Source organism: Ovis canadensis, chromosome 3 (assembly GCF_042477335.2).
Source record: "Ovis canadensis isolate MfBH-ARS-UI-01 breed Bighorn chromosome 3, ARS-UI_OviCan_v2, whole genome shotgun sequence".
Taxonomy (NCBI): Eukaryota; Metazoa; Chordata; class Mammalia; order Artiodactyla; family Bovidae; genus Ovis; species Ovis canadensis.
The window spans coordinates 32,813,822-32,840,768 of record NC_091247.1 but is presented as its reverse complement, the minus strand read 5'-3'; the positions used below and the strand labels follow the sequence as shown (position 1 = coordinate 32,840,768).

Sequence of the window (26,947 nt, the reverse complement as noted above, 5' to 3'; positions counted from 1 at the left end):
GACTCTAGCCTTAGGCCTGACTTAAGTCTGGACAGAGGCTGTGTCTCACACATGGACTGGGCGTGGTTTCCCGTGTCTGGTACCTGCTGGCGTCCGGGACCCTCTGTCTTTGCCCCTGTGTTGCCCGGTCAACATCTCTTCTTTCTGTCCCTCTTGCTTTGTATGTCTACGTGAAATCTTGTTGTGAGAATGCCTGAATTTCCATTTCTGTGGTTTTTTTAGGTGCCATCCCCAGGGGGCAGAGTGTTAAGAGTTGGGGTGAGAGATGGGTAGGGTTTAAAAAGGATATTTGGCTGTCAACACTGTATGGGTCCCAGGATAGGCCCCTGTAGCTAACATGTGGCTGTTACGTAGGTGTAGTTCTAAAACCAAGTGTTTTTATGGATGAAACTTCTGTTTCTCCACCGTGATCTAGGCATGAGATTTTATTAATACTGTAGACCAAGGTGGCAATAACTGCCGTCACCTAGGCATTAGAGAGCAGTAACTATCAACCAGAAAGAGAGAAAGAGTGGCTTCTTCGGGGTTGAAATCATGCTGACATAATATAAGCACAACCAGGTCAGCACCCCATGAGGCATAGTCTGCTCAGTGGAAACCATGAAAGCCAAATGGACACTTTTGAAGAACCCATGACCCAGCCCGACTTCAAAGCCACATTCACCCTGGCCTCTCCCTGCCCACCCTGGCTCCCTATCCGGGTGCATCCTGGGAAACGATTCTGCTCCACTGTAGGAGTGCCCTCCCCTCACTTTGGGTGGTCAGTCCTTGTAACCAAGACCATACAGATGAAACACAGGCTAACATAACTTCCCCATGTTACTTCAGAGCCCTCAGCTGCTACTCCACAGCCTCGTTTTATGCCCCGGTGTCCTTCAGAATCACCTCTCCCAGCATCTGCCATCATGGTATTGAGAGCTATAAATCCAGTTTGCATGCTTAATTCTGGTACATGTCTGGGAGACTGTCAGCAGTGGTCCTTGGTAAGAATAGATACAGGCTTTTGACAGTCCAGGAGATGGTTCAAGATTTCAGGGTGAGCAAGAGTCTGATTTAGAGTCTCCAGCAGATGCATCTGCAGGAAGGAAATATTGCTCTTTTCAAAGTTTAAGCCATTTTCACCTTGTTCACTTTCAGAACCACGTGGGCTGTGCCCTCTGATGTAACTGCTCCCTAGGTTGAAGGTGGATTCCTTTCCATTTTCATATGATATATCTTCCTCCTGAGAGACGTGTATCCGTAGCTACATAGGTCAGTCGTAGTTGCTGGTTGTAGGTCATGTGACTTCCCCCTTGTTTTCAAACCTGGTTGGAAAAAGTTGATCTAAGAGGAGACAAAGAGCAAGTCCAGGAGCCCATGGGTCGGGGAGGCCCCAGGAGAACCCCCGGGTGGCAAGGAGACCCCGACTGTGACCTCCATCTGTCGTTTGTGTCTGTGCTGCACAGGTTAGCGGAGTAGCCGGGCCAGAGAGGAAGCGTGGGTGAGTACAGTGTTCCTTGCCCTCCCCCACGGCCCACTCCCTCCTCCCTCTCCTCCATCACAGTTCCCAAGCCAGAGCTGCCCCGACACACGAGATGCAAGTTGAAGTTTCCTTTACAAGCGCCGCTGCACCTCCTTTCTTTGTGAAACTACTCCAGCACACCTGCTTGGCCCCACTTGCAGACCCTGGCCCATCCAGCACTGCTCTGAGCCTGGGCTTCAGGCAGGTGTCACCTGTGTTGGGACACAGGTGGCAAAAGTCACTTCCCCGGGCTGCCTCTCTTTTCTCCTTGCTTCTGATTTCCCCGCAGCCTCTGTCATTTTTCTCCAGATGTCCAAACCACCACCAGTGCAGGGTCACACTAATAACTCCATAAAGTCGTTTCCCATGGTGCCTGGCCAAGCTGCACCTTCTCACTTCCTAAAAAAAAAAAAAGAAAAAAAATTAATAAAAGTTCAGATTTCCTCACAGACAAATGCACATTGCCTTGAGAGTTAGCCTCTCATGTTTTTCCATCTTAGGACCTTAACTCTTATCTAGCTCCAGTTCTAAGGTATTGCAGCTTCTAGGTCTGCACTGAGAGCTAAAAGGAAGGAACAAAAATACTTGGACAACCAATCTGTTCAAGAGAAGAGTTCTTTCAAGGATAGATGCCTTTGGTGCAGCCTTGAGATTCCTCTTTATTTTTTTAGTCTTTGCTTCCCTCCCCTCCCCCCACCTCATGTGTTTAAAAGTTAGGCCATCTTCCTCCATTATAGATCTTCCAGACAGAAAAGCCAGGGTTGCAGCCCACGGTACAGAAAAGGACCTTTCCCAGGCCCTCCTGAGCGTTCTTGTCCTGGAGCAGCTTCCAGACCTTTCCCTGACAGCCCCGCTTTTCCCCATCTGCACCGGGCCCTGGGTTCTGTCTTGCTTGCCCTCCCGGACCTGCTTTCTCTGGGTCTCCCTCGGCTCAGGGATCGGGCAAGCCGAAGGCGGGCAGTGCCTGAGCTGTGGAAATTCTCTGGCCGCCCTGGAAATCACAGAGCCTCCCAGGCTGGGCAGGCTTGTCCCTGAGCTCACTGCGCATGCGGGCAAGGCCCTTCCTGAAGCAGGCTGTGGCTGCCGCAGCTATGAGGCAGTCAGGAGCTGACTTGCCCTTGGGGAGCCTGCCAGGGCCCCTCTCCCCAGGGCACACAGGAACTGGGGGATGAGGAAAGGCGTGTCCACCAGCTGGCCCACCCCTCTTTGCACACAGGAGGAGACTAAGGCCCACCACCCAGGAGCTTGGTGCCAGCCCTGACTGCTCTGCCACTAGTGCTGTCCTCTGACCCTGGGAGGGGGTGGTTGTGAGAAACTCTCAAAGGAGGGAGAGTTTCAGAAAGTTAAGGAAAAGCCTAAACGCTCAGGTGGACTCTTGAGTTCTGCTCACTTTATGTGTGAGGCTGAGGCTTTCTCCCCTTCCATCCAGGGCTTCTCAGCACATCACCAACCTCTTTGCCCTTCCCTTCAGTCACAGTTCTTCACCCCATGAAACCACCACTTTCCTTGCACTGCAAACACAGTTCTTTCTTTCCTGGAAACATTTCCTGACCCTGTGACCTAAGCAAGGACTCCAAAGACCCAAGATACCCCCAGAAAAAGAACACTCGCTTCCCTAAAAGGGGGTTGTGAGCCCTGTCCCTCTCCGAGTGTCCTGAGTGGACAAGGTAAGCAGCCGGACAGCGCCATCCCCGTGCATCATCCGGTCCCGGCCGATGTTAGACGCCTTTGCCTTGAGACCCTGCACCAGTGCCCGGGAGTCACCGTGCATCTGTCCTGCACAGGCACAGGGGACGTGGAGCGAGCTGGCACCGACCGACTCGAAGAAGGCGAGGTGTTCTCCCAGAGGCGCATTCCTGTCCATCTGCTGCTGCACACCTGGACCAGGCTTGCAGGCTGCCAGACGTTACCACCTGCCAGGGAGAGGGGAGCCCAGGCCGGTGGGAAGTGGGAGGGACCGCCGGTGCCGCCTCAGGCACACCCCCCACCCCACCCTCGCACAGTCCTGCATGAACTAGCATCTTCATCACTCTCCTCCGGGCATGGTCCCATCTCTGCAACGGGAATTTACTGGAGGTTGAAAAGAGAAAAGAAACAGAACGAATCTCGTGTGTGTGTGTGTGTGTGTGTGTGTGTGTGTGTGTGTGTGTGTGTGTCTGTGTCTGTGCGCGCGTGCTGATGGAGTTCTTGCTGGAATTTACTGGAGGTTGAAAAGAGAAAAACAATGAGTCTGTGTGTGTGTGTGTGTCTGTGTGTGTCTGTGTGTGTGTGCGCGTGCTGATGGAGTTCTTGCTGGAATTTACTGGAGGTTGAAAAGAGAAAAGAACGAATCTGTGTGTGTGTGTGTGTGTGCGCGCGCGCGCGCGCTGATGGAGTTCTTGCTGGCATGTCGCCAGCACTCGGGCTGCTTCCCGGGATGGGGACACGAGTTTCCTCCCGACCTTTGACCTTTAAAAACCAACAGGTTTTCTTCCCTCTGTCGTGCAAAGACAACTTCAGGCTCTGCTCCGTTCTACAGACATTCACACCCTGGCCACAGGGCTAAAAATAGCCTCCTTCCTTTCTCTCTCGCTGCTTACACTTCCGCCCGATTCGACGCCGCTGCGCTGCAGCCTGGGCGGTAAGCGGGAGCAGAGAGCGAGCGAGCTCTGCCCCTGCAGCCCCGACGAGTCCTCCTCCTCTTTCTCCACCTCGTCCTCTTTCTCCTCGTTCTCCACCTCCTCCTGTCGCTGCAGGAGAGCAGGCGAGCGGGTGTCGCGGAGCTGGGGCGGCCAGGCGGGAAGCGCTGACCGGTGACCGCCAGAGGGAGCGCCGTCCGGGTCGGGGGCCTCGCTCGCGCAGCCTCTCCCATCTCCCGGTGCCATCCCGCTCCCGCACACAGGCTAATCAATCCCAATTCCGGGTGATTTTCATTTATTCCGCTCCCCGCCCCCCCGGGCTCCAGGATGTTATTTTTAGTAGCAGAACTGCTATAAATATTTATAAAGGGCAGTGACTGGAATGAAGGGAGAGGCCTCACTGCCGACTCTCGCCTCCCCCCACCCCCAACATGCACTCCCGCTGCAGACCCCGGCCCGCTGTCGGAGGGAGGACGGCTGCGCCGAGCCTGTCGTGGGCTCACCCACGGCCTCGATCAGAGTCACCTGGGAGCCTTGTGAGGTAGCAGTCGGGGTGAAGGAGCAGGGGTGGGGCGCTCTCCAGCACTCCCTTCGCACCCCCTTCTCCCTCCGTGACTCCCACTCCTGAAGGAGGTCGAGGCTCGAGTGGGAGCATCTTGCCCAGCAGCTAAGTGTGATAAGACCAGACATGAGGGGCTGGAGCAGCTGGGAACACTCCAGAAGTGCCAGAGCAGCAGGGAAAATGGGAGCCAGAGTTGGTGTGGAAAAAAGCACCCTGGGAGCCTCAGGAGAAACCCCGTGCCTGGGGAAGAGCCTGCGGCCGCCCGCCCCCGCCCCCCAGCAGCTCCCATGCACTACGGAGCCCAGAGTGTGACCAGCAATGAGCTGAGGCCCCAGGGATGCCAAGGCAGCTCTCCTGAAAGAATATCTGTGTCAAGGTGCTCCGATGGGGGTTGGGGGCGGGGGTCCCAGCCTGCCTGGAGGACTAGAGATGAGAGGAACCAAATGGAATGTCCTGGGGGACAGTCAGTGCCAACCAGTGGTGAGATTAGGTGTGGAAGGTCTAGGTAGGCTGGGGCCTCACAGAGGACACCAATGGGTAATTCGATGCCGCCTCTGCAATCCTGACTGCACACACCTAGTACCCTGCCCCTGAGGACAGGCAAGATCCCACTTCCTGATTCATGTGGATTGCTTGTTTCTTAAAGAGTGCAAATACTCAAAGGAACAGATTTGAAGCACTAGTGGCTTCATAACAGCCAAGGGCTTGGGCCAGCTGAGGTGCAGGTGTGAATAGCAGCGTCTCCTGGGCCCCTGCAGGCCTGACCACCTTCCAGCTGTCTCTTACTCTCTGCTTGGCCTTTGCCAAAGAGTATAGTCAGAGTCTTCAAACACAGGAAAGGCTCCAAACTTCCAGCCTCCCACTTTACCAGCACCCAGAAGATGCTAAGCAGACAGGAGAGAGCCACAGGGACTACTCACATGTCTGGGTGGTCCATTTTCATATAAATTCTCAACAGCTGATTTATTTTCCAGCTGGAATATCTACCATTATATAAGGCTCCTGGCTGCTTGGCATCTGCTTTCGAATACAGACCCCTACCAGAAGCTTGAAGCTGGGTCCCTGTCCTTAACCCTGACCTGTAACAGGATACACCCTGTAGTGGGCACTTCCTTCCTAATTGCTTCATAACCATTTAGGAGCTGCTGCTGCTAAGTCTCTTCAGTTGTGTCCGATTCTGTGCAGTCCCAAAGACGGCAGCCCACAAGGCTCTGCCGTCCCTGGGATTCTCCAGGCAAGAACACTGGAGTGGGTTGCCATTTCCTTCTCCAATGCATGAAAGTGAAAAGTGAAAGTGAAGTTACTGAGCCGTGTCCAACTCTCAGCGACCCCATGGACTGCAGCCCACCAGGCTCCTCCATCCATGGGATTTTCCAGGCAAGAGTCCTGGAGTGGGGTGCCGTTGCCTTCTCCGATTTAGGAGCTAGCCTACTTTAACCTGCTTCCCTGGTGGCTCAGACGGAAAAGAATCTGTCTGCAATGCAGGAGACCCAGGTTTGATCCCTGGGTCGGGAAGATCCCCTGGAGAAAGGAAATGGCTACCCTCTCCACTATTCTTGCCTGGAGAACCCCAAGGACAGAAGAGCCTGGCAGGCTATAGTCCATGAAGTTGCAGAGTCAGACATGACTGAGCGACTAAGTACACACAAAAATGACCTTTTGAGAGAACTGGCATATTCTGTCGGCATTGTGGGCCCCCTGGGCTGGTGCTGATCTGTAGCTAGGAAGACCCCTGGAGAGGTCCCAGAGGCATCCTGGGTCTCAAGGAAGTGGAGATCCCACCAGGTTCAGGTTCATAAATCCTAGCCATGCTGAGGTTCCGTTTATTGTCACAGCCTGCTCCACTGCTGGGTGTGCTTCTTCCACCAGCAGACTCCCCCTGTGTTGCATTGCTTACGCCCTGCTCCTGTAGTCCATGACAGCTTCGGAAAGGTACAGTTGCTATGGTAATGCCCAGAGCCATCTGAATTCCTGCTGCACCTTCTGGAAGACGAGGATTTGTGAGGAGCCGTGTAGTAGATTCTAAACCTAGCCTTTCCTGACCACCTCTGTCAGGGGTCAGGTGACTGCTGGAGGTGGAGCGGGGACGTGGGTAACCCACCTTCCTTGGGCAGACATTCTATCACTGCAAGCTGTGTGCAACTGGACAGGTCCTCCACGTGTGGATCAGAAAACCAAGTGAGTCTCTTACTGGGGGGTTTTAGGTGTAAGAGACAATGCCGATGGCCCACAAACTTAGTATCCCCCACGGGCTTATTAAAATAGGGAGAGCTGGGTCCCACCCCCAGAGTACCTGGGGCAGAGCCAGAGAATCTGCCTTTCTAACAAGCTCCTGAGTGATGGTGGTGGTGATGGTGTTGTAGGTCCAACCACAATGTGAGGACCACCATACTAGGAGGGAAAAGCATATCACTGCTAGAAACCACGGCCAGTCAGGTGGAGAAGGGACAGCATCAGTTGTCTATTGTAGAGAAAGAGAGACTTCCCTTCTGGGAGGGCTCTGCTGTCACATTTCTTGGCCAGGATACAAGAAGGACTGGTGATCCTAGGATGTTTCTTTTTGGTTCCCCACCACTCAACAAAGACCTTCCCCTACGAGTGCGGGTGGGGCAGCGTCATAGGTAAAGCCTTGAACTTGGAGAAGACCAACCTCACAGATGCCTCGTGACTGAGTGAGTCCTACATGGTCTACAGTCTCAGTGTCTGGGCGACCAATGCCCTGCCTGGCTCAGGAGGGAGGGAGAAGAGGGGAAGAAAGGCTGTTGCTGGCACTGAGACCCCACCATTGGAGTTTTTACACCAAGATGCCTTCCCCAGAATGTTGTTTGGTCGTCATGTCCGACTCTTCACATCCCCATGGACTGAAGCACACCAGGTTTCCCTGTCCTTCACCATCTCCCAGAGTTTGCTCAAGTTCATGTCCATTGCATCAGTGATGCTATCCAACCATCTCATCCTCTGTCATGCTCTTCTGCTTTCAGTCTTTCCCAGCATCAGGGTCTTTTCCAGTGAGTCAGCTCTTTGCATCAGGTGGCCAAAATATTGGAGCTTCAGCATCAGTCCATCCAATGAGTATTCAGGGTTGATTTCCTTTTAAGATTGACTGGTTTGATCTCCTTGCTGTCCAGGAACTCTCAAGAGTCTTCTCCAGCACCACAGTTCAAAAGCATCAATTCTTTGGTGCTCTGCTTTTTTTATGGTCCAGCTCTCAAAACTGTGCATAACTACCAAAGCCTTGACTATATGGACCTTTGTCGGAAAAGTGATGTCTTTGTGTTTTAACACACTGTCTAGGTTTGTCATAACTTTCCTGGCAAGAAGCAGTCATCTTCTAATTCCCTTCCCTAGAATGTAAATACTGTATTCTCCACTAAATGATGTTCAGGCCCCAGCTGGGCTGCTTACCTTCAGCCTATGTGAAACTCCTATTCCCATGGGTATTGTTGTAAGAGAGAAAATGATGAGTAGAGAACCTGATGGGGCTTCCCAGGTGACGAATTGGGAAAGAATCTACCTGCCAATGCAGGAGATGCAGGGTTCAATCCCTGGGTCGGGAAGATCCCCTGGTAGAGGAAATGGTAACCCACTCCAGTATTCTTGCATGGGATATCACATGAACAGAGGAACCTGGTGGACTACAGTCCATAGGGTTGGAGAGTCGGACACAACTGAGCAAGATCAGGAGAGAACCTGATTGACATTGCAGGCCCTCTTCCCAGTTACAAATAGTACTAATAAGTGCCAAGGATACTGACATCTTCCCTGCACACTTAGCCTTGCCTGGGAAATGAGGTCTCTAGGGGAGGGGCTTGGTGACTCTCCCACCAACCGTGTTGGCAAACAGGTGGAGGATACTCTGGCATCATCTCCCCCGCCTCCTGCCTTATGGCAGGACAGTTTTGGTAGAGCCTGCTGTGAAAAAATGGACATCAAATCAGTTTCCCAATTTTAGAAAGCACTGTTGCTGCTGCTGCTGCTAAGTCGCTTCAGTTGTGTCTGACTCTGTGCAACCCCATGGACTGCAGCCTACCAGGTTCCTCCGTCCACGGGATTTTCCAGGCAGGAGTACTGGAATGGGTTGCCATTGCCTTCTGTTAATTTCCCTGAATATTCATTGGAAGGACTGATGCTGAAGCTCCAATATTTTTGGCCATTGGATGTAAAGAGCTGACTCATTGGAGAAAACCCTAATGCTGGAAAAGATTGAAGGCAGGAGGAGAAGGGGACGACAGAGGATGAGTTGGTTGGATGGCATCACCAACTCAATGAACATGAGTTTGAGCAAACTCCAGGAGATGGTGAAGGATAGGGAAGCCTGGCTTGCTGCAGTCCATGGGGTCACAAAGAGTCAAACATGACTGAGCAACTAAAAACAGTTAGTGTCCCAGCTCTGTGAAGGTTTGGGTGGGTGTGACTGCTTACATTTATAACATGTAGAATCCCTAAAGAAGACCATGAGGAAAACTGGGACTTACTCGGGTGGGGGTGGGCGTCCTTTGAAGAGGCAGAGTCCAGAGAGCCACGCTTGAATTTCTGAGACCACGCCTTAAGCAGAGCCTAGCACTGCTACAGGTAGAGATGGAACATGCAGCCTACCACGGGACTCTCATTCATTCTAGAGGGTACTTGATGAGCACTGTGCTGGGCACCAGATGCCCTCCTCAGGTCTTCAGGCCTCACTGAATGCAGGATCTCGGAGGTTAAGGCTGAAGCCTGGTCTGAGGTCATAACTAGGGTGAGTAGGGGAGTGAGCTTGGAGGGATTACATTGCCCTCTGAAGCCCGTCAGCTTTGGGATGGTGGGTGCTGCCTGAGGCCACTGCCACAGGAAGGGAAATGGTCACGTAGAAGTGTGCATCTCTGGACCTGTGACGGGGAGAGGAAAATGGAAAAAGACCTGGAAGCTAAGGGTCGTGACTAATGTGTATTTTATAGCACCAGGGGCCCAGGCATACTACCAACAAATAAGGAGTTCATTCACAATCAGTTATAACCTGAATCCTCTGCAGCCCCAGCAAGTGTCCTCAGACACACTTCACCCAGCTTTAGTAGAAGTGCACAGAAACCTCAGGACATGGGCACACACACCTTTGCCCTTGCAACCTGACTTGCAAAGTTTAGGTGTCAAGTGCTACTGTTTTCTCTGAAAGTAGAGCCTTAGATTCGGCACCTGACTTAGGGCTGGGAGAGCATCTACACAGCAGGCCTCAAGATCACTTGTGTATGTTGGGCTTTTCATTCAGGTCGCAGCTCAAGGGTAATGCCTTCCGCCCCATGCCTGATCCGAAGGCCTTAATCACTTTAGTCTCTTTCCCTCCCCACAGAGTTGGCATCCTTGCCCACCAGGCACTCAGCCCCTCACTGAAGAACTGTCTGTGGAATCTAAAAACCTCTAGAAATCCTCCCTAGGAATCCCAGGCCAGGTGGTCCAGGCCCCTCCAGGCTCCTCCCTCCTCTACAGAGCCTGACCGCCACTGAGGGGCGATAGGCAGTGTGGCTTTGGTTCACCTCATCAAACCCATGGAAATGGACTTCCCTGGTGACTCAGTGGTAAGGAATCTGCCCGTAATGCAGAAGATGTGAGTTTGATCCCTGAGTCGGGAAGATCCCCTGGAGAAGGAAATGGCAACCCACTCCTGTATTCTTGCCTAGAAAATCCCATGGACAGAGGAGCCTGGCGGGCTATGGTCAACAACTTAGCAAATAAACAACAATCAACCACCTGAGGAACTCTGCCCTCCTAGGCCTCTCCTTAAGGGGTAGGTCTTCTGGAAGAAACATGCCCCAGGACTAGGAGGCCAGGATGGAAGGGCAGCTCTGGGAAAGGCAGCAGCTGGGCACAAATGCTGCTTGGGAGGGAGTCTGGTGGGGGGGTCAGCCAGCCAGCCTAAGGTTCCCCCTGGATCAGGGCCCCAAATGGGAGTCAGGCTGAGGGTGAGGAAGGAGGACTCCAGGCTTGGGATCCTCCTAGGTCCCCCTCTTCCCTGACTGTGGGCACTGTTTGTCCTACTTTCCTCATTGCCTTGGCAACCACCCTGGGGTCACCCTCTGTGGCCAGCCTGTCCTGGAAGCCCAGGGCCAGGCTCTTGCCATCAGAGGAGGGGAAGGGAGAATGGGATGTACGGGCACAGCAGGGTGACCTGGGAGAGGAAAGTGCAAGAGGAAGACAGTCCAAGAGGATGGGGAGAGAGGCAGAGCGTGAGGTGAGGGGGATCGGCCAAGGAGAGGCTGGGAGGAGGTGGGGTGGCATGATTCACCTGCCGAGTTCTAGGCAGAGGTCAGCTCATTCCTTTGCCCTGCTGTTGCCATAGCCCACCAGGCCCCTCTGTCCTTGGAACTTTCCAGATAAGTATACTGGGGTGGGTTGCCATTTCTTACTCCAGGGGATCTTCCCAACCCAGGGATTGAAGCCACGTCCCTTCCATCTCCTGCACTGGCAGGGCAGATTCTTTCCCACTGCTCCACTTGGGAAGCCTCACTAGCCCCCACATTTTGCTCTAATTATCCTTACTGGCTTACCACCCCATCTTGGGCTGGGAAAGGGGACTGCCCATGCCTTTCTTGGGACCTCTACCCCTAGGGCGGCCCCTGCCGTAGGGCAGGCCTTGGCCCTGGAAGGCAGAGGCCTTATCTCCCCATCCCTCCCTCCTCCTCACATCCCAGCCCTGACCCCAGCCACTGCAGCCTCAGGAGGGGGCTATGGAATTTCCCTAGGGGTTGTCTGGTTCAAGGAGTCGCTTATCTCCCCGCCTTTAGCCATCACTGAAGAGTGGAGGGAGTTAGACTGGGGTCACTGGGAGGCCTCTAGAGCCAAACTTTACAAACCATGGGTTTAATGCCAGGGTGGAGCTGGGAGAGGCCCTTGTTTAACATTTCTGTTTGCCAAGGCTGACCCTGACCTGCCCGTGGCCCACCTCACCTAGCTGCTAACTGGTCTCTTCCTGCCCCCATTTTATGATGGAGATTGGGTCTTTCTTCCCCAGACAACTCCCTGGACAAGGTCACTGTCTCGATGTGTTGTGTACACACAGAGCTACCCTCACAAAGGCCTTTTGGCTCTGCACACACAGGCACAACCTGGAGGAACTCAGAGCCCGCCAGCCCCAGGCCCCATGTCTGGAGAGCACTGTCCAGGCCTGTGAAGAGGTTCAAACTAAGGAAATGGAATGCTTCCTTGAGAAACCAACCAACAGAGCAACTTAAAGGCATCTGGGAGGGAATAAGTGAAGGAAAACACTAGAACAGAAAACAAGACAGTTAACGCACATAATCGGCTGTAGCTAGTGTGTTAGATGCTTGAATGTCCGGCTTACTGATGCTGCTGGGTGATGAACCAGGTGGGCTTCTTCAAGAGGGCTTTGCTCTAAAAGGAAGGGGAGGAGCATACAGTAAGCGCTTGCTGTGTGCCAGGTGTGTTCACACATGTCATCTTTAGTGTCCTCACCCAACACAGCTGCAATGTAAGTTCATCAGTTCAGAGGAGGATGGCTCTGAGAAGCCAAGTAACGTCCCAGATCACACAGCTGGGAAGTGACAAGTCCAGCCCTCTGCCTGACTGTGATGTAACTGCACTTCCCATACTATCACACTGCTGACATGGCAGAATTTCAGCAAAATTTCAAGGAAAAGGAAGAATATCCCAAGTGTGGGAGAGGAGGAGGAGGGAGATAGCTCCAGGAAGGGGCATGGGGAGTCAGCTGCCTGAAGGAGAGCCTGACTTACCTGCTTGAAAAGTCACAGTTGAGATATAATTGCCCAGATTTGCTGATATTTAAGACAAAAATTCTTAACCAAGATAGTATCTCTAATTCCTACTGCCACCTCCACCTCTGGGCATAACCCTTCCCCTAGGCTTCTCAGTTCAGTTCAGTCCCTCAGTTGTGTCTGACTCTTTGTGACCCCATGAATCACAGCACACCAGGCCTCCCTGTCCATCATCAACTCCCGGAGTTCACTCAAACTCATGTCCATCGAGTCGGTGATGCCATCCAGCCATCTCATCCTCTGTCAATGCAAATAGAATCTATACCTGCCATGGACAGTTGGGTTTGTTTTCCCCAAAAATAGGCTCTGTGAGACGAAATCCAGCACAAAGAGAATGTTAGATGCCTTTCTGGGCACATTGACCTAACTGATGACTTTACCTAAAGGGTACGGCAGCTCCACTATCCCCTGTCCACAGATGAGACAGCTGGAACAAGAGAGGCATTCTGCCACAGACACGGGTGGCAGGTGGCGGGGACTAGATCTCAGGCAGGCTGTCTCCAGAGGGACGTCCTAAGCCCCATGTTCTGCCTAGCTGGCTAACAGACACTGATTGAGCCAGAGTTCTGGGCCTGGTGCTAGGCTGCGCACTTTCCACGTGTCATCTCATGCAGGCAGGGAAGGAAGAGGCGGAGTCTTGGCCTCCGGTTCAACTGGGTGGCCTTTCCCCAGGCCCACTCTGCAGTTCGCAAGTAATGTTTAGGGCTCCTCCGTTTCCACCCTGATCTTGCAGGACAGGATTGGAAGGTCCCCGTCCACCTATCAGATTCAGCTCTGACCAGGCCTCACACTGAGGGGCTTACAGCAAGAGCCCTGAGTGGCAGAACCCCACCCCGCCCACCTCATCTATGGAGAGGGACCTCAACAGGAACTTTTTTCTCTTTTGGCCAAACTGCATGGCATAGAGGATCTTAGTTCCCTGACCTGGGATCAAATCCACGCCCCCTGCATTGGAAGCATGGAACCTTGACCACTGGACTCCCAGGAAGTCCCACCAACAGGAACTCAGTTGTTAGCCCCACAGAGACACTGTGATGTTGCCACTGCTATTCACAGTCAGAGCAAGTCCGAGGGTTGAAGAGCGTGAACAAATGGTCTTGACCCAGGAAACTGACATCAAGGAAATTGAACGGTTCAGGACCACATAGAGAGGTGATAGAGACGCTCTTGGAGGAAGTGTTGGTCCTTCCAGGCCTTTAAAAAAAAAAAACTTTACGCTTAATTTTTAAAAAATCCTCGTGAAGGACATTATCATTGTGTAACCTTCATTCTAGAAAGTAATTCAGAGAGATGATGTCAGAAACCATATTCCCAAGGCCAACCCTGTCATGTGGTAACCTGTGAGCCATACCACCCCTGGAGCTTTAAATATATCTACCAAAAGGCTTCTGTGAGTGCATTTCTCAGTATGCAGGCTTCCCTCTGTTAACATGCACCAAGGGAACTTGGTCCCACTCTTTAGATCATCCTGGATGTTAGGATGGGGTGTTTAAGGATGCTTCTCCAAGAGAACATACCAATCATTCCACACCTAACTTTATATCCTGTTCTTAGGTGAGTCCTTGAGCATTCACCCTTCCTACCTAAGCCATGTCACAGACAATGAGGTTTCTATCTAATCACCAAACTTCCCCAACCACAAGAGATAGAATCCCCTATGGAGGGCAAATGATATTCACCCTCCCAGAGGAAAGTCTGCCTGGAGCCCTGTCATCCAGTGATTGACCTTAACTAACCTGGCAAAATAGAGTGGATTCCAACCCCTCGCCCCCGCCCCCCGCCCCCAACTTGGGCTTCCCTTGTGGCTCAGTGGTAAAGAATCTGCCTGTAATGCAGGAGATGGGGGTTCGATCCCTGGGTTGGGAAGATCCCCTAGAGAAGGAAATGGCAACCCATTCCAATATTCTTGCCTAGAGAATCCCATGGACAGAGGAGCCTGGCATGGACAGAGGAGCCAATGCAAGGGGCAGGGGTCCGTGGGGCTGCAAAAGAGTCAGACATGACTTAGTGAATAATCAGCAACCCTCCTCTCTGCTTCTTTTAAGAATCTTCCAAGGTTAGAGGGGTAAATAGGTACATCTTACATTAAAATAGAGTTCCTAGGAATTTCCTGGCTATCCAGGGGTTAGGACTCTGCACTTCCATGGGTTCCATCCCTGGTTGGGGAACTAAGATCTCGAGTGCCACACACACTAGTGGCAAAAAAAAAAAAAAAAAAAAAAAAGTTCCTAATTTGTCATCTACACTGGGTCATATATGTAAAATATGCCCTCAAAAGGCTACAGCGGAGGGGACTTCCCTGGCAGTCCAGGGGTTAAGACTCTGCACTTCCAATGCAAGGGTGCAGGTTCTATACCTGGTCGGGGAACTAAGATCTCACGTGCTACGAGTAGCGGGGCCAAAAAACAAAAAACGAAGTCATTGTTTTGAAAAAAAAGGTTACCTCCAAAGATGGGAGGGTATACATGGGGAAAAGGCAATCATACAGAGTGATACTTATTAATTACCAGACACCATACAGAGAAGTCTTCAGGGAATCAGAGAAGGAAGAAGAGTTCAGTTCAGTTCAGTTCAGTCGCTCAGTCGTGTCCGACTCTTTGCGACCCCATGAATCGCAGCACGCCAGGCCTCCCTGTCCATCACCAACTCCCAGAGTTCACTCAGACTCATGTCCATCGAGTCAGTGATGCCATCCAGCCATCTCATCCTCTGTTGTCCCCTTCTCCTCCTGCCTCCAATCCCTCCCAGCATCAGAGTCTTTTCCAATGAGTCAACTCTTCGCATGAGGTGGCCAAAGTACTGGAGCTTCAGCTTTAGCATCATTCCTTCCAAAGAAATCCCAGGGTTGACCTCCTTCAGAATGGACTGGTTGGATCTCCTTGCAGTCCAAGGGACTCTCAAGAGTCTTCTCCAACACCACAGTTCAAAAGCATCAATTATTCAGCTCTCAGCCTTCTTCACAGTCCAACTCTCACATCCATACATGACCACAGGAAAAACCATAGCCTTGACTAGACGGACCTTAGTCGGCGAAGTAATGTCTCTGCTTTTGAATATGCTATCTAGGTTGGTCATTTTCACAGCTATTTGTAATGCCTCCCCAGACAGCCATTTTGCTTTTTTGCATTTCTTTTCCATGGGGATGGTCTTGATCCCTGTCTCCTATACAGTGTCCTGGGTTTGAGTCTGGTCTTGAGCACCCTGAGGCCAGGACACAGGTTCGTGCTGCCCTTTCTTCACCACGTCTTTTAATTTCATGGCTGCAGTCACCATCTGCAGTGATTTTGGAGCCCCCAAAAATAAAGTCTAACACTGTTTCCACTGTTTCCCCATCTATTTCCCATGAAGTGATGGGACCTGATGCCATGATCTTCGTTTTCTGAATGTTGAGCTTTAGGCCAACTTTTTCACTCTCCACTTTCACTTTCATCAAGAGGCTTTTTAGTTCCTCTTCACTTTCTGCCATAAGGATAATGTCATCTGCATATCTGAGGTTGTTGATATTTCTCCCGGCAATCTTGATTCCAGCTTGTGTTTCTTCCAGCCCAGCGTTTCTCATGATGTACTCTGCATATAAGTTAAATAAGCAGGGTGACAATATACAGCTTTGACACACTCCTTTTCCTATTTGGAACCAGTCTGCTGTTCCATATCCAGTTCTAACTGCTGTTTCCTGACCTGCATACAGATTCCTCAAGAGGCAGGTCAGGTGGTCGTTCAACCATAGGTAAATAAAATAATACCCAAATATGAAATAACAGGAATAACATATTGTCTCTTATTACACGAACTCATTCCTTCACTGGCTCACATGGCCTGGCCAAGGCTGCTTTTAGCTAGAGTTCTTGTACAGGGAGTTCTTTCACTGTTTCCTACACTTGTAAGATCTTACATGTGCCTAGTCTGCTCCATTTGCATCTTTGTTTTAAAAAAGAAAACACATACTAAAAACTACTTTTGAAGCAAAACCTTCCTCCTGGGATACAACTTTTCCTTCGCTGGCCCTTGCTTTTGAAGTGGCGCGTACCCTCCTCTGGGCCAACGTGCCTCTTCTGAGGTCTCTTTCAGGCAGGAGGCCTGTGGGGTGTCAGCGTGCCTTGCCTGTTTTCAATTAAACCCCTCAAGTCAAAGTGGAGTCAACGGCTTTAGCAAGGTGATTTTCCAAAGGGGTGATCTTATTTTGAACCAACATGTCAAAACACAACCAACTCAACCTGCAACACACACAAAGCAAATAAATACATCTGTTTGCAGATTTACCTGAAAAAATCACAAGGGCAAAGCAAGATGGAGAGGGCATCTCTTTCAGTTTCCCCCATGATGTGGTGGTGCTGGGGGGTGGGGAGAGTGGTGAAGAAAGGGCAGCACGAACCTGTGTCCTGGCCTCAGGGTGCTCAAGACCAGACTCAAACCCAGGACACTGTATAGGAGACAGGGATCAAGACCATCCCCATGGAAAAGAAATGCAAAAAAGCAAAATGGCTGTCTGGGGAGGCATTACAAATAGCTGTGAAAAGAACATAAGCAAAAAGCCAAGGAGAAAAGGAAAGATATAAGCATCTGAATGCAGAGTTCCAAAGAATAGCCAGAAGAGATAAGAAAGCCTTCAGCGATCAGTGAAAAGAAATAGAGGAAAAGAACAGAATGGGAAAGACTAGAGAGCTCTTCAAGAAAATTAGAGATACCAAGGGAACATTTCATGCAAAGATGGGCTCAATAAAGGACAGAAATGGTCTGGACCTAACAGAAGCAGAAGATATTAAGAAGAGGTGGCAAGAATACACAGAAGAACTGTACAAAAAAGATCTTCACGACCCAGATAATCATGATGGTGTGATCACTCATCTAGAGCCAGACATCCTGGAATGTGAAGTCAAGTGGGCCTTAGAAAGCATCACTACAAACAAAGCTAGTGGAGGTGATGGAATTCCAGTTGAGCTGTTTCAAATCCTGAAAGATGATGCTGTGAAAGTGCTGCACTCAATATGCCAGCAAATTTGGAAAACTCAGCAGTGGCCACAGGACTGGAAAAGGTCAGTTTTCATTCCAATCCCAAAGAAAGGCAATGCCAAAGAATGCTCAAACTACCGCACAGTTGCACTCATCTCACATGCTAGTAAAGTAATGCTCAAAATCCTCCAAGCCAGGCTTCAGCAATATGTGAACCGTGAACTTCCTGATGTTCAAGCTGGTTTTAGAAAAGGCAGAGAAACCAGAGATCAAATTGCCAACATCCACTGGATCATGGAAAAAGCAAGAGAGTTCCAGAAAAACATCTATTTCTGCTTGATTGACTATGCCAAAGCCTTTGACTGTGTGGATCACAATAAACTGTGGAAAATTCTGAAAGAGATGGGAATACCAGACCACCTGACCTGCCTCTTGAGAAATCTGTATGCAGGTCAGGAAGCAACAGTTTGAACTGGACATGGAACAACAGACTGGTTCCAAATAGGAAAAGGAGTACGTCAAGGCTGTATATTGTCACCCTGCTTATTTAACTTATATGCAGAGTACATCATGAGAAAGGCTGGACTGGAAGAAACACAAGCTGGAATCAAGATTGACGGGAGAAATATCAATAATCTCAGATATGCAGATGACACCACCCTTATGGCAGAAAGTGAAGAGGAACTAAAAAGCCTCTTGATGAAAATGAAAGTGGAGAGTGAAAAAGTTGGCCTAAAGCTCAACATTCAGAAAACGAAGATCATGGCATCAGGTCCCATCACTTCATGGGAAATAGATGGGGAAACAGTGGAAACAGTGTCAGACTTTATTTTTGGGGGCTCCAAAATCACTGCAGATGGTGATTGCAGCCATGAAATTAAAAGACGCTTACTCCTTGGAAGAAAAGTTATGACCAACCTAGATAGCATATTCAAAAGCAGAGACATTACTTTGCCAACTAAGGTCCGTCTAGTCAAGGCTATGGTTTTTCCTGTGGTCATGTATGGATGTGAGAGTTGGACTGTGAAGAAGGCTGAGAGCTGAATAATTGATGCTTTTGAACTGTGGTGTTGGAGAAGACTCTTGAGAGTCCCTTGGACTGCAAGGAGATCCAACCAGTCCATTCTGAAGGAGATCAACCCTGGGATTTCTTTGGAAGGAATGATGCTAAAGCTGAAACTCCAGTACTTTGGCCACCTCATGCGAAGAGTTGACTCATTGGAAAAGACTCTGATGCTGGGAGGGATTGGAGGCAGGAGGAGAAGGGGACGACAAGAGGATGAGATGGCTGGATGGCATCACTGACTCGATGGACGTGAGTCTGAGTGAACTCTGGGAGTTGGTGATGGACAGGGAGGCCTGGCGTGCTGCGATTCATGGGGTCGCAAAGAGTCGGACACGACTGAGCGACTGAACTGAACTGAATGAGAAGACATCCACTTCACCTGGTTCCTCATCCTCGCCCACTGCAGACGCTGGCCGCCCAGGGAAGGGTGTCTGGCCCCAATGGACACGGGCATTAGAGGCTGGGAAGGTGACACTCACTCCTCAACCCCACAGCAGGCTGGCACCTCATAGGGTGGGGGTTAGCGGGTGACCCACATGGACCCCGGCACTTGCTCCCACCCCAGTCTCCTCTGCCAGCTTTGTCCTCTGGGGAAGGAGAGCTCTAAGGAATATAGCACCCCAGGGGCCGAGTCCTTATCATTTGGACTCTCTGTCCACAAAGAGACACTCTGTGGACTGAATTGGAGGGTTTAACATAGGGTGGCTTAAAGTCATTTTCTTTGGCCCCCAAGGTATTTTTAAAACAATTTAGTGGGTTGCAAATGGTGAAATAGCTGAAGATTTCATAGAAAAATCCAGATTTACAGCTTCTCTTCTCTGGAAAAGTTAGAATATCTGGCTGTACTGGTCCCACCATTCCCCCATGGCAACAAGCTTGCTCAAGACCCTCTGAAAACTTAGATACCCTCCTCTCTCATGGCCGCAACTATGTGCCCTGGGGCGCTGCTCTGGGCCAGGCACGGCTCTTCTTGCCCGAGGGTGGGTTCCCACATCCTCTGAAGCCCCAGCCAGACAACTCCCTCCCCACCCCTCCGCCCACACCCCCCCCCACCCTGCGGCAATTCCCAAGCAGCAGCCCACAGGGGCTCTTTCTCTGACTCTGAGGATTTATACGGAAAAACTGCAGTAACGCAAAGTGATGCTTGCATGCATGCATGTGAATTCACTTCAGTTGTGTCTGGCTCTTTGCAACCTTGTGGACTGTACCCTGCCAGGCTCCTCTGTCCATGGGATTCTCCAGGCAAGAATATTGGAGTGGGTTGCCATGCCCTCCTCCAGGGGATCTTCCCAGCCCAGGGATCGAACCCACATCTCTTATGTCTCCTGCACTGGCAGATAGGTTCTTTACCACTAGCACTATCTGGAAAGCCCAATGTGATGTTTATTAACTATCGAACACAAGGCAAAAAAAAGTGTTAAGGGAATCAGAGAAGGAAGAAGAGTTCAACCATAGGTAAATAAAATCGTACCTAAAAATAAAATAACAGGAACAACATACCCTCTCTTATTACACGAACTCAATCCTTAAACTGACTCACACATGGCCTGTCGAAGGCTGCTTTTAGATGGACTTCCAGTGAGTTCTCTTACTGTTTCCTGTGCTTGTAAGATCTTAAATATGCCTGGTCCACTCCATTTGCATCTTTGTTTTTAAAAAACACATACTACAAACTATTTTTCAAGCAAAACCTAAAATCATTTGTACTTTGCTGCTCCTTTTTACAGTGTGACCTCAGGTCACACCTTATTCTCTGCATCTACAAAATGAGAAGATACTATTAACCCGTGTGGTTGTTTATAAGGATTATATTGAAACGGGAGACCATTGAAAGAGTGTTGGCACATAGCATACAGTCAATAGCAGTTACTCTCCTTCCTTCCTCTGACACTCCAGGTGCTGCCCCTTCAACTGCTTCAGCCTCAGAGAAACCCCCAGCCCGACCCCCACCACCAGCCAGGCCCCTCCTGGACTCACAAGTGAGAGGCTGCAGTGATGGAGATGCAGGAACCAAGTGCTGCCAGTGCCTGAGCCCCACACCTGTGGCTCAGAGTCACCTCAGGGAGTCTCCCTGGGGCTGGTGAGAGCTGTTTAGGCTTGGGGCACTGATTCATCTCCCTTGCACAGAAGGGCCACCTTCAGAGGTCAGAGGAGGGGTCCAGAATGCTGAGCCAAACTTCTACCCCCACTGTAGGCTTCACATCACAGAAACAAAACAAAACAAAACAAAACACTTTCAGGGGTGGAGGGCTAATATGGGAGTGCCAAGGTAGGTCCAAGACAGGCTGGGGAGGGCCACCTCACCCCCTCCACCAAGTACATCCCTCCCGGGGAACTAACTGTCGCTCCATGGGTGATGCAGTGTTTTCAAGCCTTTGAAACACCAAGTTCTTCCTCAGCCCCTTCTCTCAGGGCCAGAAGCTGGTTTGCCCTGGACGACAGAGCGCTCTTGGAACAACTTACCCTTCGCCGGAGGAGGTGTCAGGCTCTCACCGCTACAGTGAGACTGAGGGAGGGTTCTCTGCAGACCAAGAAGAGTCTGCTTCTTTTACTCACTTAACAGATATCTGTTGAGCAACTACTGCCTGCCAGACATATTCCAGGCCCTGGGCATACAGTAAAGACAGAGACAGGGTGCCTGCCCTCGGGAAGTTCTCATTTTAGGGCAGGAGACAGACAGTGAACAATTGTGGGAGGACAAGAGGTAGTAAATGCTCAAGGGGGAAAGTGTGGTGAACGTTTACAGAGTGAGTCATGGGGGGAGGTCATGCATGAGCTCTTCTGGGTGTAGGTCTCTGCCCCTCCTTTTTAGGTGAACAAAGAGAAAACACACACTACCCATAGCAGGAAATTCCCCTGGTAGGTCTCTAGTTGAGAACAGACTCTCTTGTCTCGCCGCTTATGATTTTCTGGGTTATGTCCCACTGAGGCCAGGACCCTGAACCAGACTCTCCCAGCAGTTAATCCAGCCTCAGACTAACATCTTTCTGCCAACTTCCCCTCCCCCACTCTTGCCTCTTCAGGCCACCCCTGGGTTCTGGACTCCAGGCCTTTGTTTCACTCTCTGGTGGTTTTTGTCCTTTTGTTCTGCCCGTCCTTCTCTGACCATCTTCTCCAGTAACAAAGTTTCCCCATCACGTCCAGTCCCAGTAGATAGATGACTTTCTACTTTGCAGCAAGAAAAGAATATTCTGGAAATTACACACTTTCAGTGTTTCCCTCCACCCTGACCAACCACAAGGCCAGGTAGCCCCTCTTGGCTGCCCCTGGATATCCCCCAAACCACCTCCGAACGCCTTCTCCTCCCCAGCTTCCCCACCTTCACAAGAGAGCCCAGTGGGTTTTCTGAAATGAGACCAACTTATCTTCAGTCTGTGGAGTGGCTCTGCAGCCACTGCACTCAGTACTGCTGCTGTTGCTGCTGCTGCTAAGTCTATTCAGTCGTGTCTGACTCTGTGCAACCCCATAGATGGCAGCCCACCAGGCTCCCCCATCCCTGGGATTCTCCAGGCAAGAATACTGGAGTGGGTTGCCATTTCCCTCTCCAATGCATAAAAGTGAAACGTGAAAGTGAAGTCGCTCAGCCGTGTCCGACTCAGGGATCCCATGGACTGCAGCCTACCAGGATCCTCCGTCCATGGGATTTTCCAGGCAAGAGTACTGGAGTGGGATGCCATTGCCTTCTCCGACACTCAGTACTACACTTCCTCAAAACTCCTGCTCCTCTCCCAGGCACCAGCCACTTCTCATTATTGGCGCAAAGGAGTTTTTCAATTTGACATGTGTGTGTAATCACTGATTTGTGTCTGTGAGCTGCTTGAGGGAGGGCCCAGGTCTGTTTTGTTCACCAGTGACTGCAAAAACCCTGCTCGACATCAGACAGAAAGTGGAAGCTTAACAAACAGTTGTCAGATGTGCAAATAAAATATACCCATAAGTACAATTAAATTGGTAATATACATTCAACAGTCAAAGATGAAGGAAACAAAAAAGAAGTGGGTTTTGGCTGAGTGGCAGACCCTAACCTTAGCTCCCTTATGACGATGTATTTATTACAAGTGGATCTGACCAAGAATTTATCCTGTGTGTCAATTTATGGGGCAACATACTAAGGGATGAAAAATTGAAACTCAGATAATCGTAAAGAAAAAATAACATTACACACCCTCAGGTAACTGTAAAACCAAACATATCACACACACACACTTCCTCCTGCCTAGTTCAGGGGCTTTGACTGGGTGCTGTCCCGAGGACCTGCTCGGGTCACGAAAAGAAAGCAAGAGCAAGTTCAACCAATCAGAAGTCAGCACCTACAGAGCCCCGCCCCTCCACATGGGTGACAGACAGCGGGCTCCGCCCCAGTCCAGCGCCACCTGGAGGTCGAGGGGGACAAATGCGGCGCCTGCCGGGAGGCGGATCTATCTGCCAGGAGGAGCGCGCTGAGCTGGCCCGGCAGGGTCTCCGTGGTCTGCAAAGATAAGGCCTCCGCCTAACTGTAGTCAGGCGGCTCCCGGGGCAGCTGTGGGGGTCATTGAGGGCGGAGCCGCTGAGGCGCGGTAGACAGCTGTTAACCTGTTCACTCAAGAGACTTTCCCCACAGCTTTCCGCTACTTCCTGTTGTTTATCCCTACTTGACCAGAAGGATGGGTGTGATGAGGAAAAAGTGGCTCAGAAAAGGGACACAACAGCGGTTGTAAATGCTTCAATAACATCTCTTTTGGGCCCAACCTCCATTAAGCAGAGTGGACCCGGAGAAGGGGTGATGCCCTCTCTCTGGTGCCCAGTCAGTGGGGCAGCGGTGTGGAGGCTGTCCCTCTCCAGCTGGTGGCCTAGATGTCCCCGGAGGAGCCCAGACTGCAGCGTTACACTCAGACCTCAAGGTCGGACAGCCAGCATGTCTTCAGCTGCCTCGGCCCTGAATGGGCCTGACTAGGTGGCCATCCACAGAAGGCGATGGCACCCCATTCCAGTACTCTTGCCTGGAAAATCCCATGGATGGAGGAGCCTGGTAGGCTGCAGTCCATAGGGTCGCGAAGAGTTGGACACGACTGAGCGACTTCACTTTCACTTTTTACTTTCATGCGTTGGAGAAGAAAATGGCACCCCACTCCAGTGTTCTTGCCTGGAGAATCCCAGGGACGGGGGAGCCTGGTGGGCTGCCGTCTATGGGGTCGCACAGAGTCGGACACAACTAAAGTGACTTAGCAGCAGCAGCAGCAGCAGGTGGCCATCAGCCCTGGTCTCTCCCTCAGGGTCAGGGCACAGAACTAAAATAATTGTCATTCACTTCATGTTCCTTGTTCCTAATTTGAAAGGAGGTCTGAGGTCACAACGGAGTAGCCTGTGTTGGGGTGAACTGGGCCAAACAGTGCTGGCACCCTGGAGAAATATTCTTTCCCTCTCCCATGTGGCCTAACACCCAACGCCTCTTATTTTCCCTCATTGTTTCAATTTCCTCCTAATTCCCTTGTCCCCAGAAACATGCAAACCCCAATGTTGGTCACAAAAACTGGCTCCCGTGGCCCAGTTTCTCCCCCCCCAACACCAAGCCTCTTTTTCCCTCTTGTTGCTCTCCTGCCCTGTTCATGGACTCCAGTATCCCCAGGGCTACAGGTCATGTTCAGCTCCTGAGAATTAATTAGTTGTAGAATAAAAGGCTTGATCTCCAATAAAGAGATTTCAAGACATCTGGGGGCAGGTGGGTTTTCTGAATACTCTGGATGCAAGAACTTGGGATGCTATTGGGGGAGGCTACTGCAAGGGGAGAGGAGGGTAAGACTAGCGAGGACAGAGCTGGGAGCTCTAAGTCCCACGCTCAGCGGGTGAGGACCCTGTGTCCAGTTTCGGCCATCTTCATGACTTGGAGAAGCCGTGGCTCCCCTGGGAAGCTCCATGTGGATGCACAGTGGAGCTGGGAGTCCGGGTCTGGTGCCACCTGGTCACTGAGTCGCCAAGATGCCTCTCAGGGTCTCAGTGGTCTCCTCCTTAAAAGGGGTATAACAATCACCAGCTTGAGTGCCTCTGGAATTGTAATTAGGATCTAATGAGAGCTTGATCTAAAAGCCCATCTGAAACATTATGTCCTACTGAGGGTATTTTCTTCATTCTTCTTTCCCCTTAGGTGACAACAAACAGAGAGGACCAGGCAGGCAACTAATAAGAGTACTCTGAGCTGCTTTTTAGAGTGCAAGGGATCTCCCAACTCCCTGCTGGATCCTTGGGGTGGGGGGTGGCCATTTCTATTGTCCCTGGCCCTGATCCATGTTGGACTAGAACAGGAATTCAAGTGGGAAAGAGAGGCAGTCCTGGGGAGTGGAAGGGCTCTGGAGTTGGGTACTGTCCTCCCTCACCCTGAAGATGCTCCACTGCCTCCATGGTGAGTGCTGCTTGGTGAGATACAGATGGTGAGCCAGGCTTCTGCTTCCCTTGCTCCGCTATGGGTGGGGCAAGGGATGGGAGGAGGAAACAGACCCATGAAAAGAATCAAGCTGGGACCTTCTGTGCCACACTGCACAAAAGAGGGGTGGGACTCCTTAGTCTGCCCATGTCTCCCTGAAGTGCTGGGAACAGCTGGAATTTGGGTATCACCACCTGTCTTGCTCCATTCTGTCATCTGCCTCTCACACCTTTCTAATACTGTCCTGTTAGGGCCCTCTGGGGGAAGTTCAGGTTTGTCTTTGCTCCTCTAGTAAGCTGCATCTCAGCTGGCTTCCTGGTATGGTGGTTCAGTCGCTAAGTCATGTCCTACTCTTTGCAATCCCATGGACCGTAGGCTCTTCTGTCCATGGGATTCTCTAGGCAAGAATACTGGAGTGGGTTGCCTTTCCCTTCTCCAGGGGATCTTCCTGACACAGGGATCGAATCGGGTCTCCTGCATTGCAGCCAGACTCTTTACTGACTGTGCTATGAGGGAAGCCGGCTTCCTAGTATGCAGACCCTTATATAATCCTCCCCCCTTGAGCGTGGGCTGGTCCTAACGAAGAAAGAAAGTGAAAGTTGCTCAGTCGTGTCCGACTATTTGCCACCGCATGGACTATACAGTCCATGGAATTCTCCAGGCCAGAATACTAGAGTGGGTAGCCTTTCCCTTCTCCAGGGGATCTTTCCAACCCAGAGATCAAATCCAGGTCTCCCACATTGCAGGCGGATTCTTTACCAACTGAGCCACAAGGGAAGCCATGAAGAGAACAGGGCAAAAGCATCTAAGACTCAGTTATAGAAATCTGTGATGGGACTTCCCTGGTGGTCCAGTGAGTAAGATTGCAAGCTTCCAGTGTAGAAGGGACAGGTTCAATCCCTGGTTGAGGAACTAAGATCCTGCATGCTGCACAGTGTGGACAAATAATAATAATAATAAAAGTCTGTGTCCTCCATCTCGCCTGCACACTGTAGCACTCTCCTGTCCACTCTAAGAGCGAAGCCATGGGCCATCTTGTGAGCTGCCCTGTGGGAGGCCCACAAGGCAAAGAACTAAGGGCATTCCCTAGCCAACAGCCCATGATGAACTAAGCCCGAGTCCAGCAACGTGTGAGAAACTGAATCCCATCAGCAACCACAGGAGTAAGCTTGGAAATGGACTCTTCCCTATTAAAACTTGGATGATTACAGTCAGACACCTTGACTGCAGCCTGTGAGTGACCCTGAGCCCAAGGACCCCACCAAGCTACCTACAGATTCCTGACACACAGAAACTGTGAAATAATGTTGTTGTTTAAGCCACTAAGATTCGGGTTAATTTGTCATGCAGCATAGATAACAAATACACTTTCTCTTCAACCCTGTTGCTTCGTCAGTGCTAAGTCTCTTTGTCCTTGGCCTTCATTCACTCTTCTGGTTCACTCCACCGGTTCACTCCAGCCCCACCCCATTCACTCCACCGTCACCCTGCTGCCCCTACCTCTCCAGGGCTCCTCCCTCTTGTCATTTCTCTCACCCCCTAATTGTGGTCTCCCCCAGCATCTCTGTCTGTGTACTCCCGGAGAGCCCCTTGCTCATTGCTTCGGTAATGAGTAAGCTCTGTGTTTACGGAGATATTCTTCCAGTCATTTCCCCCATTCCTCCTGCTCATCTGCATTCAGTTCCATTTCTCTTCTGGCCCCTGAATATATATTTTATCTAGATGTTACTATAACAACTCAAATCAGTTAATATGTTCCTCCTCGTCATGTCTGTTTTCAGTCAGCAATACATGTTCCCTTCAGAAGGCGGCTCAGAGCTTCCCTGGATCCCCCGCCACAGCTGAACACGAATCTCCTCTCTTCCTATCTGCCTCTCTTCAGTTGAGACTCACTTTCTTTACATGCGACTGCCTGTATTCCCTGGTGCGACTTGGTTACTTCCCTGGTCCCAGTTTTTTAACCTGTAGCTAAAAACTAGAAATACCCCAGATGTTTTTCAACAGGTGGTACATTTCCATGCCATGGACTACTTACTACTCAGCAATAAAAATGAAAGCATTATTGATACATATAACAACTGATGGATCTC

At 50.8% G+C, this 26,947-nt stretch overlaps 1 protein-coding gene and 1 long non-coding RNA gene across 12 annotated transcripts in view; one reads left to right on the top strand and one right to left on the bottom strand.

Moving 5' to 3' along the window:
• Positions 1-3,350, top strand: part of DTNB (dystrobrevin beta) — a 241,145-nt gene extending 237,795 nt beyond the window's left edge. For all 11 annotated transcript variants that reach the window (XM_069582811.1, XM_069582806.1, XM_069582810.1 and 8 more), the window contains 2 exons: positions 1,446-1,480; positions 3,286-3,350. In XM_069582811.1, the coding sequence (XP_069438912.1) occupies positions 1,446-1,450 (5 nt within the window). In that variant the 3' untranslated portion in view covers positions 1,451-1,480; positions 3,286-3,350. The remainder of the gene's footprint in view (positions 1-1,445; positions 1,481-3,285) is intronic.
• On the bottom strand, positions 411-21,156 carry LOC138436723 (uncharacterized). The gene is made up of 2 exons (XR_011255553.1): positions 20,924-21,156; positions 411-1,900 (listed from the first exon to the last, which is right to left on the bottom strand). It is a non-coding gene; the product is annotated as an uncharacterized lncRNA (long non-coding RNA).
• Between the last annotated feature and the right edge of the window lie 5,791 nt (positions 21,157-26,947).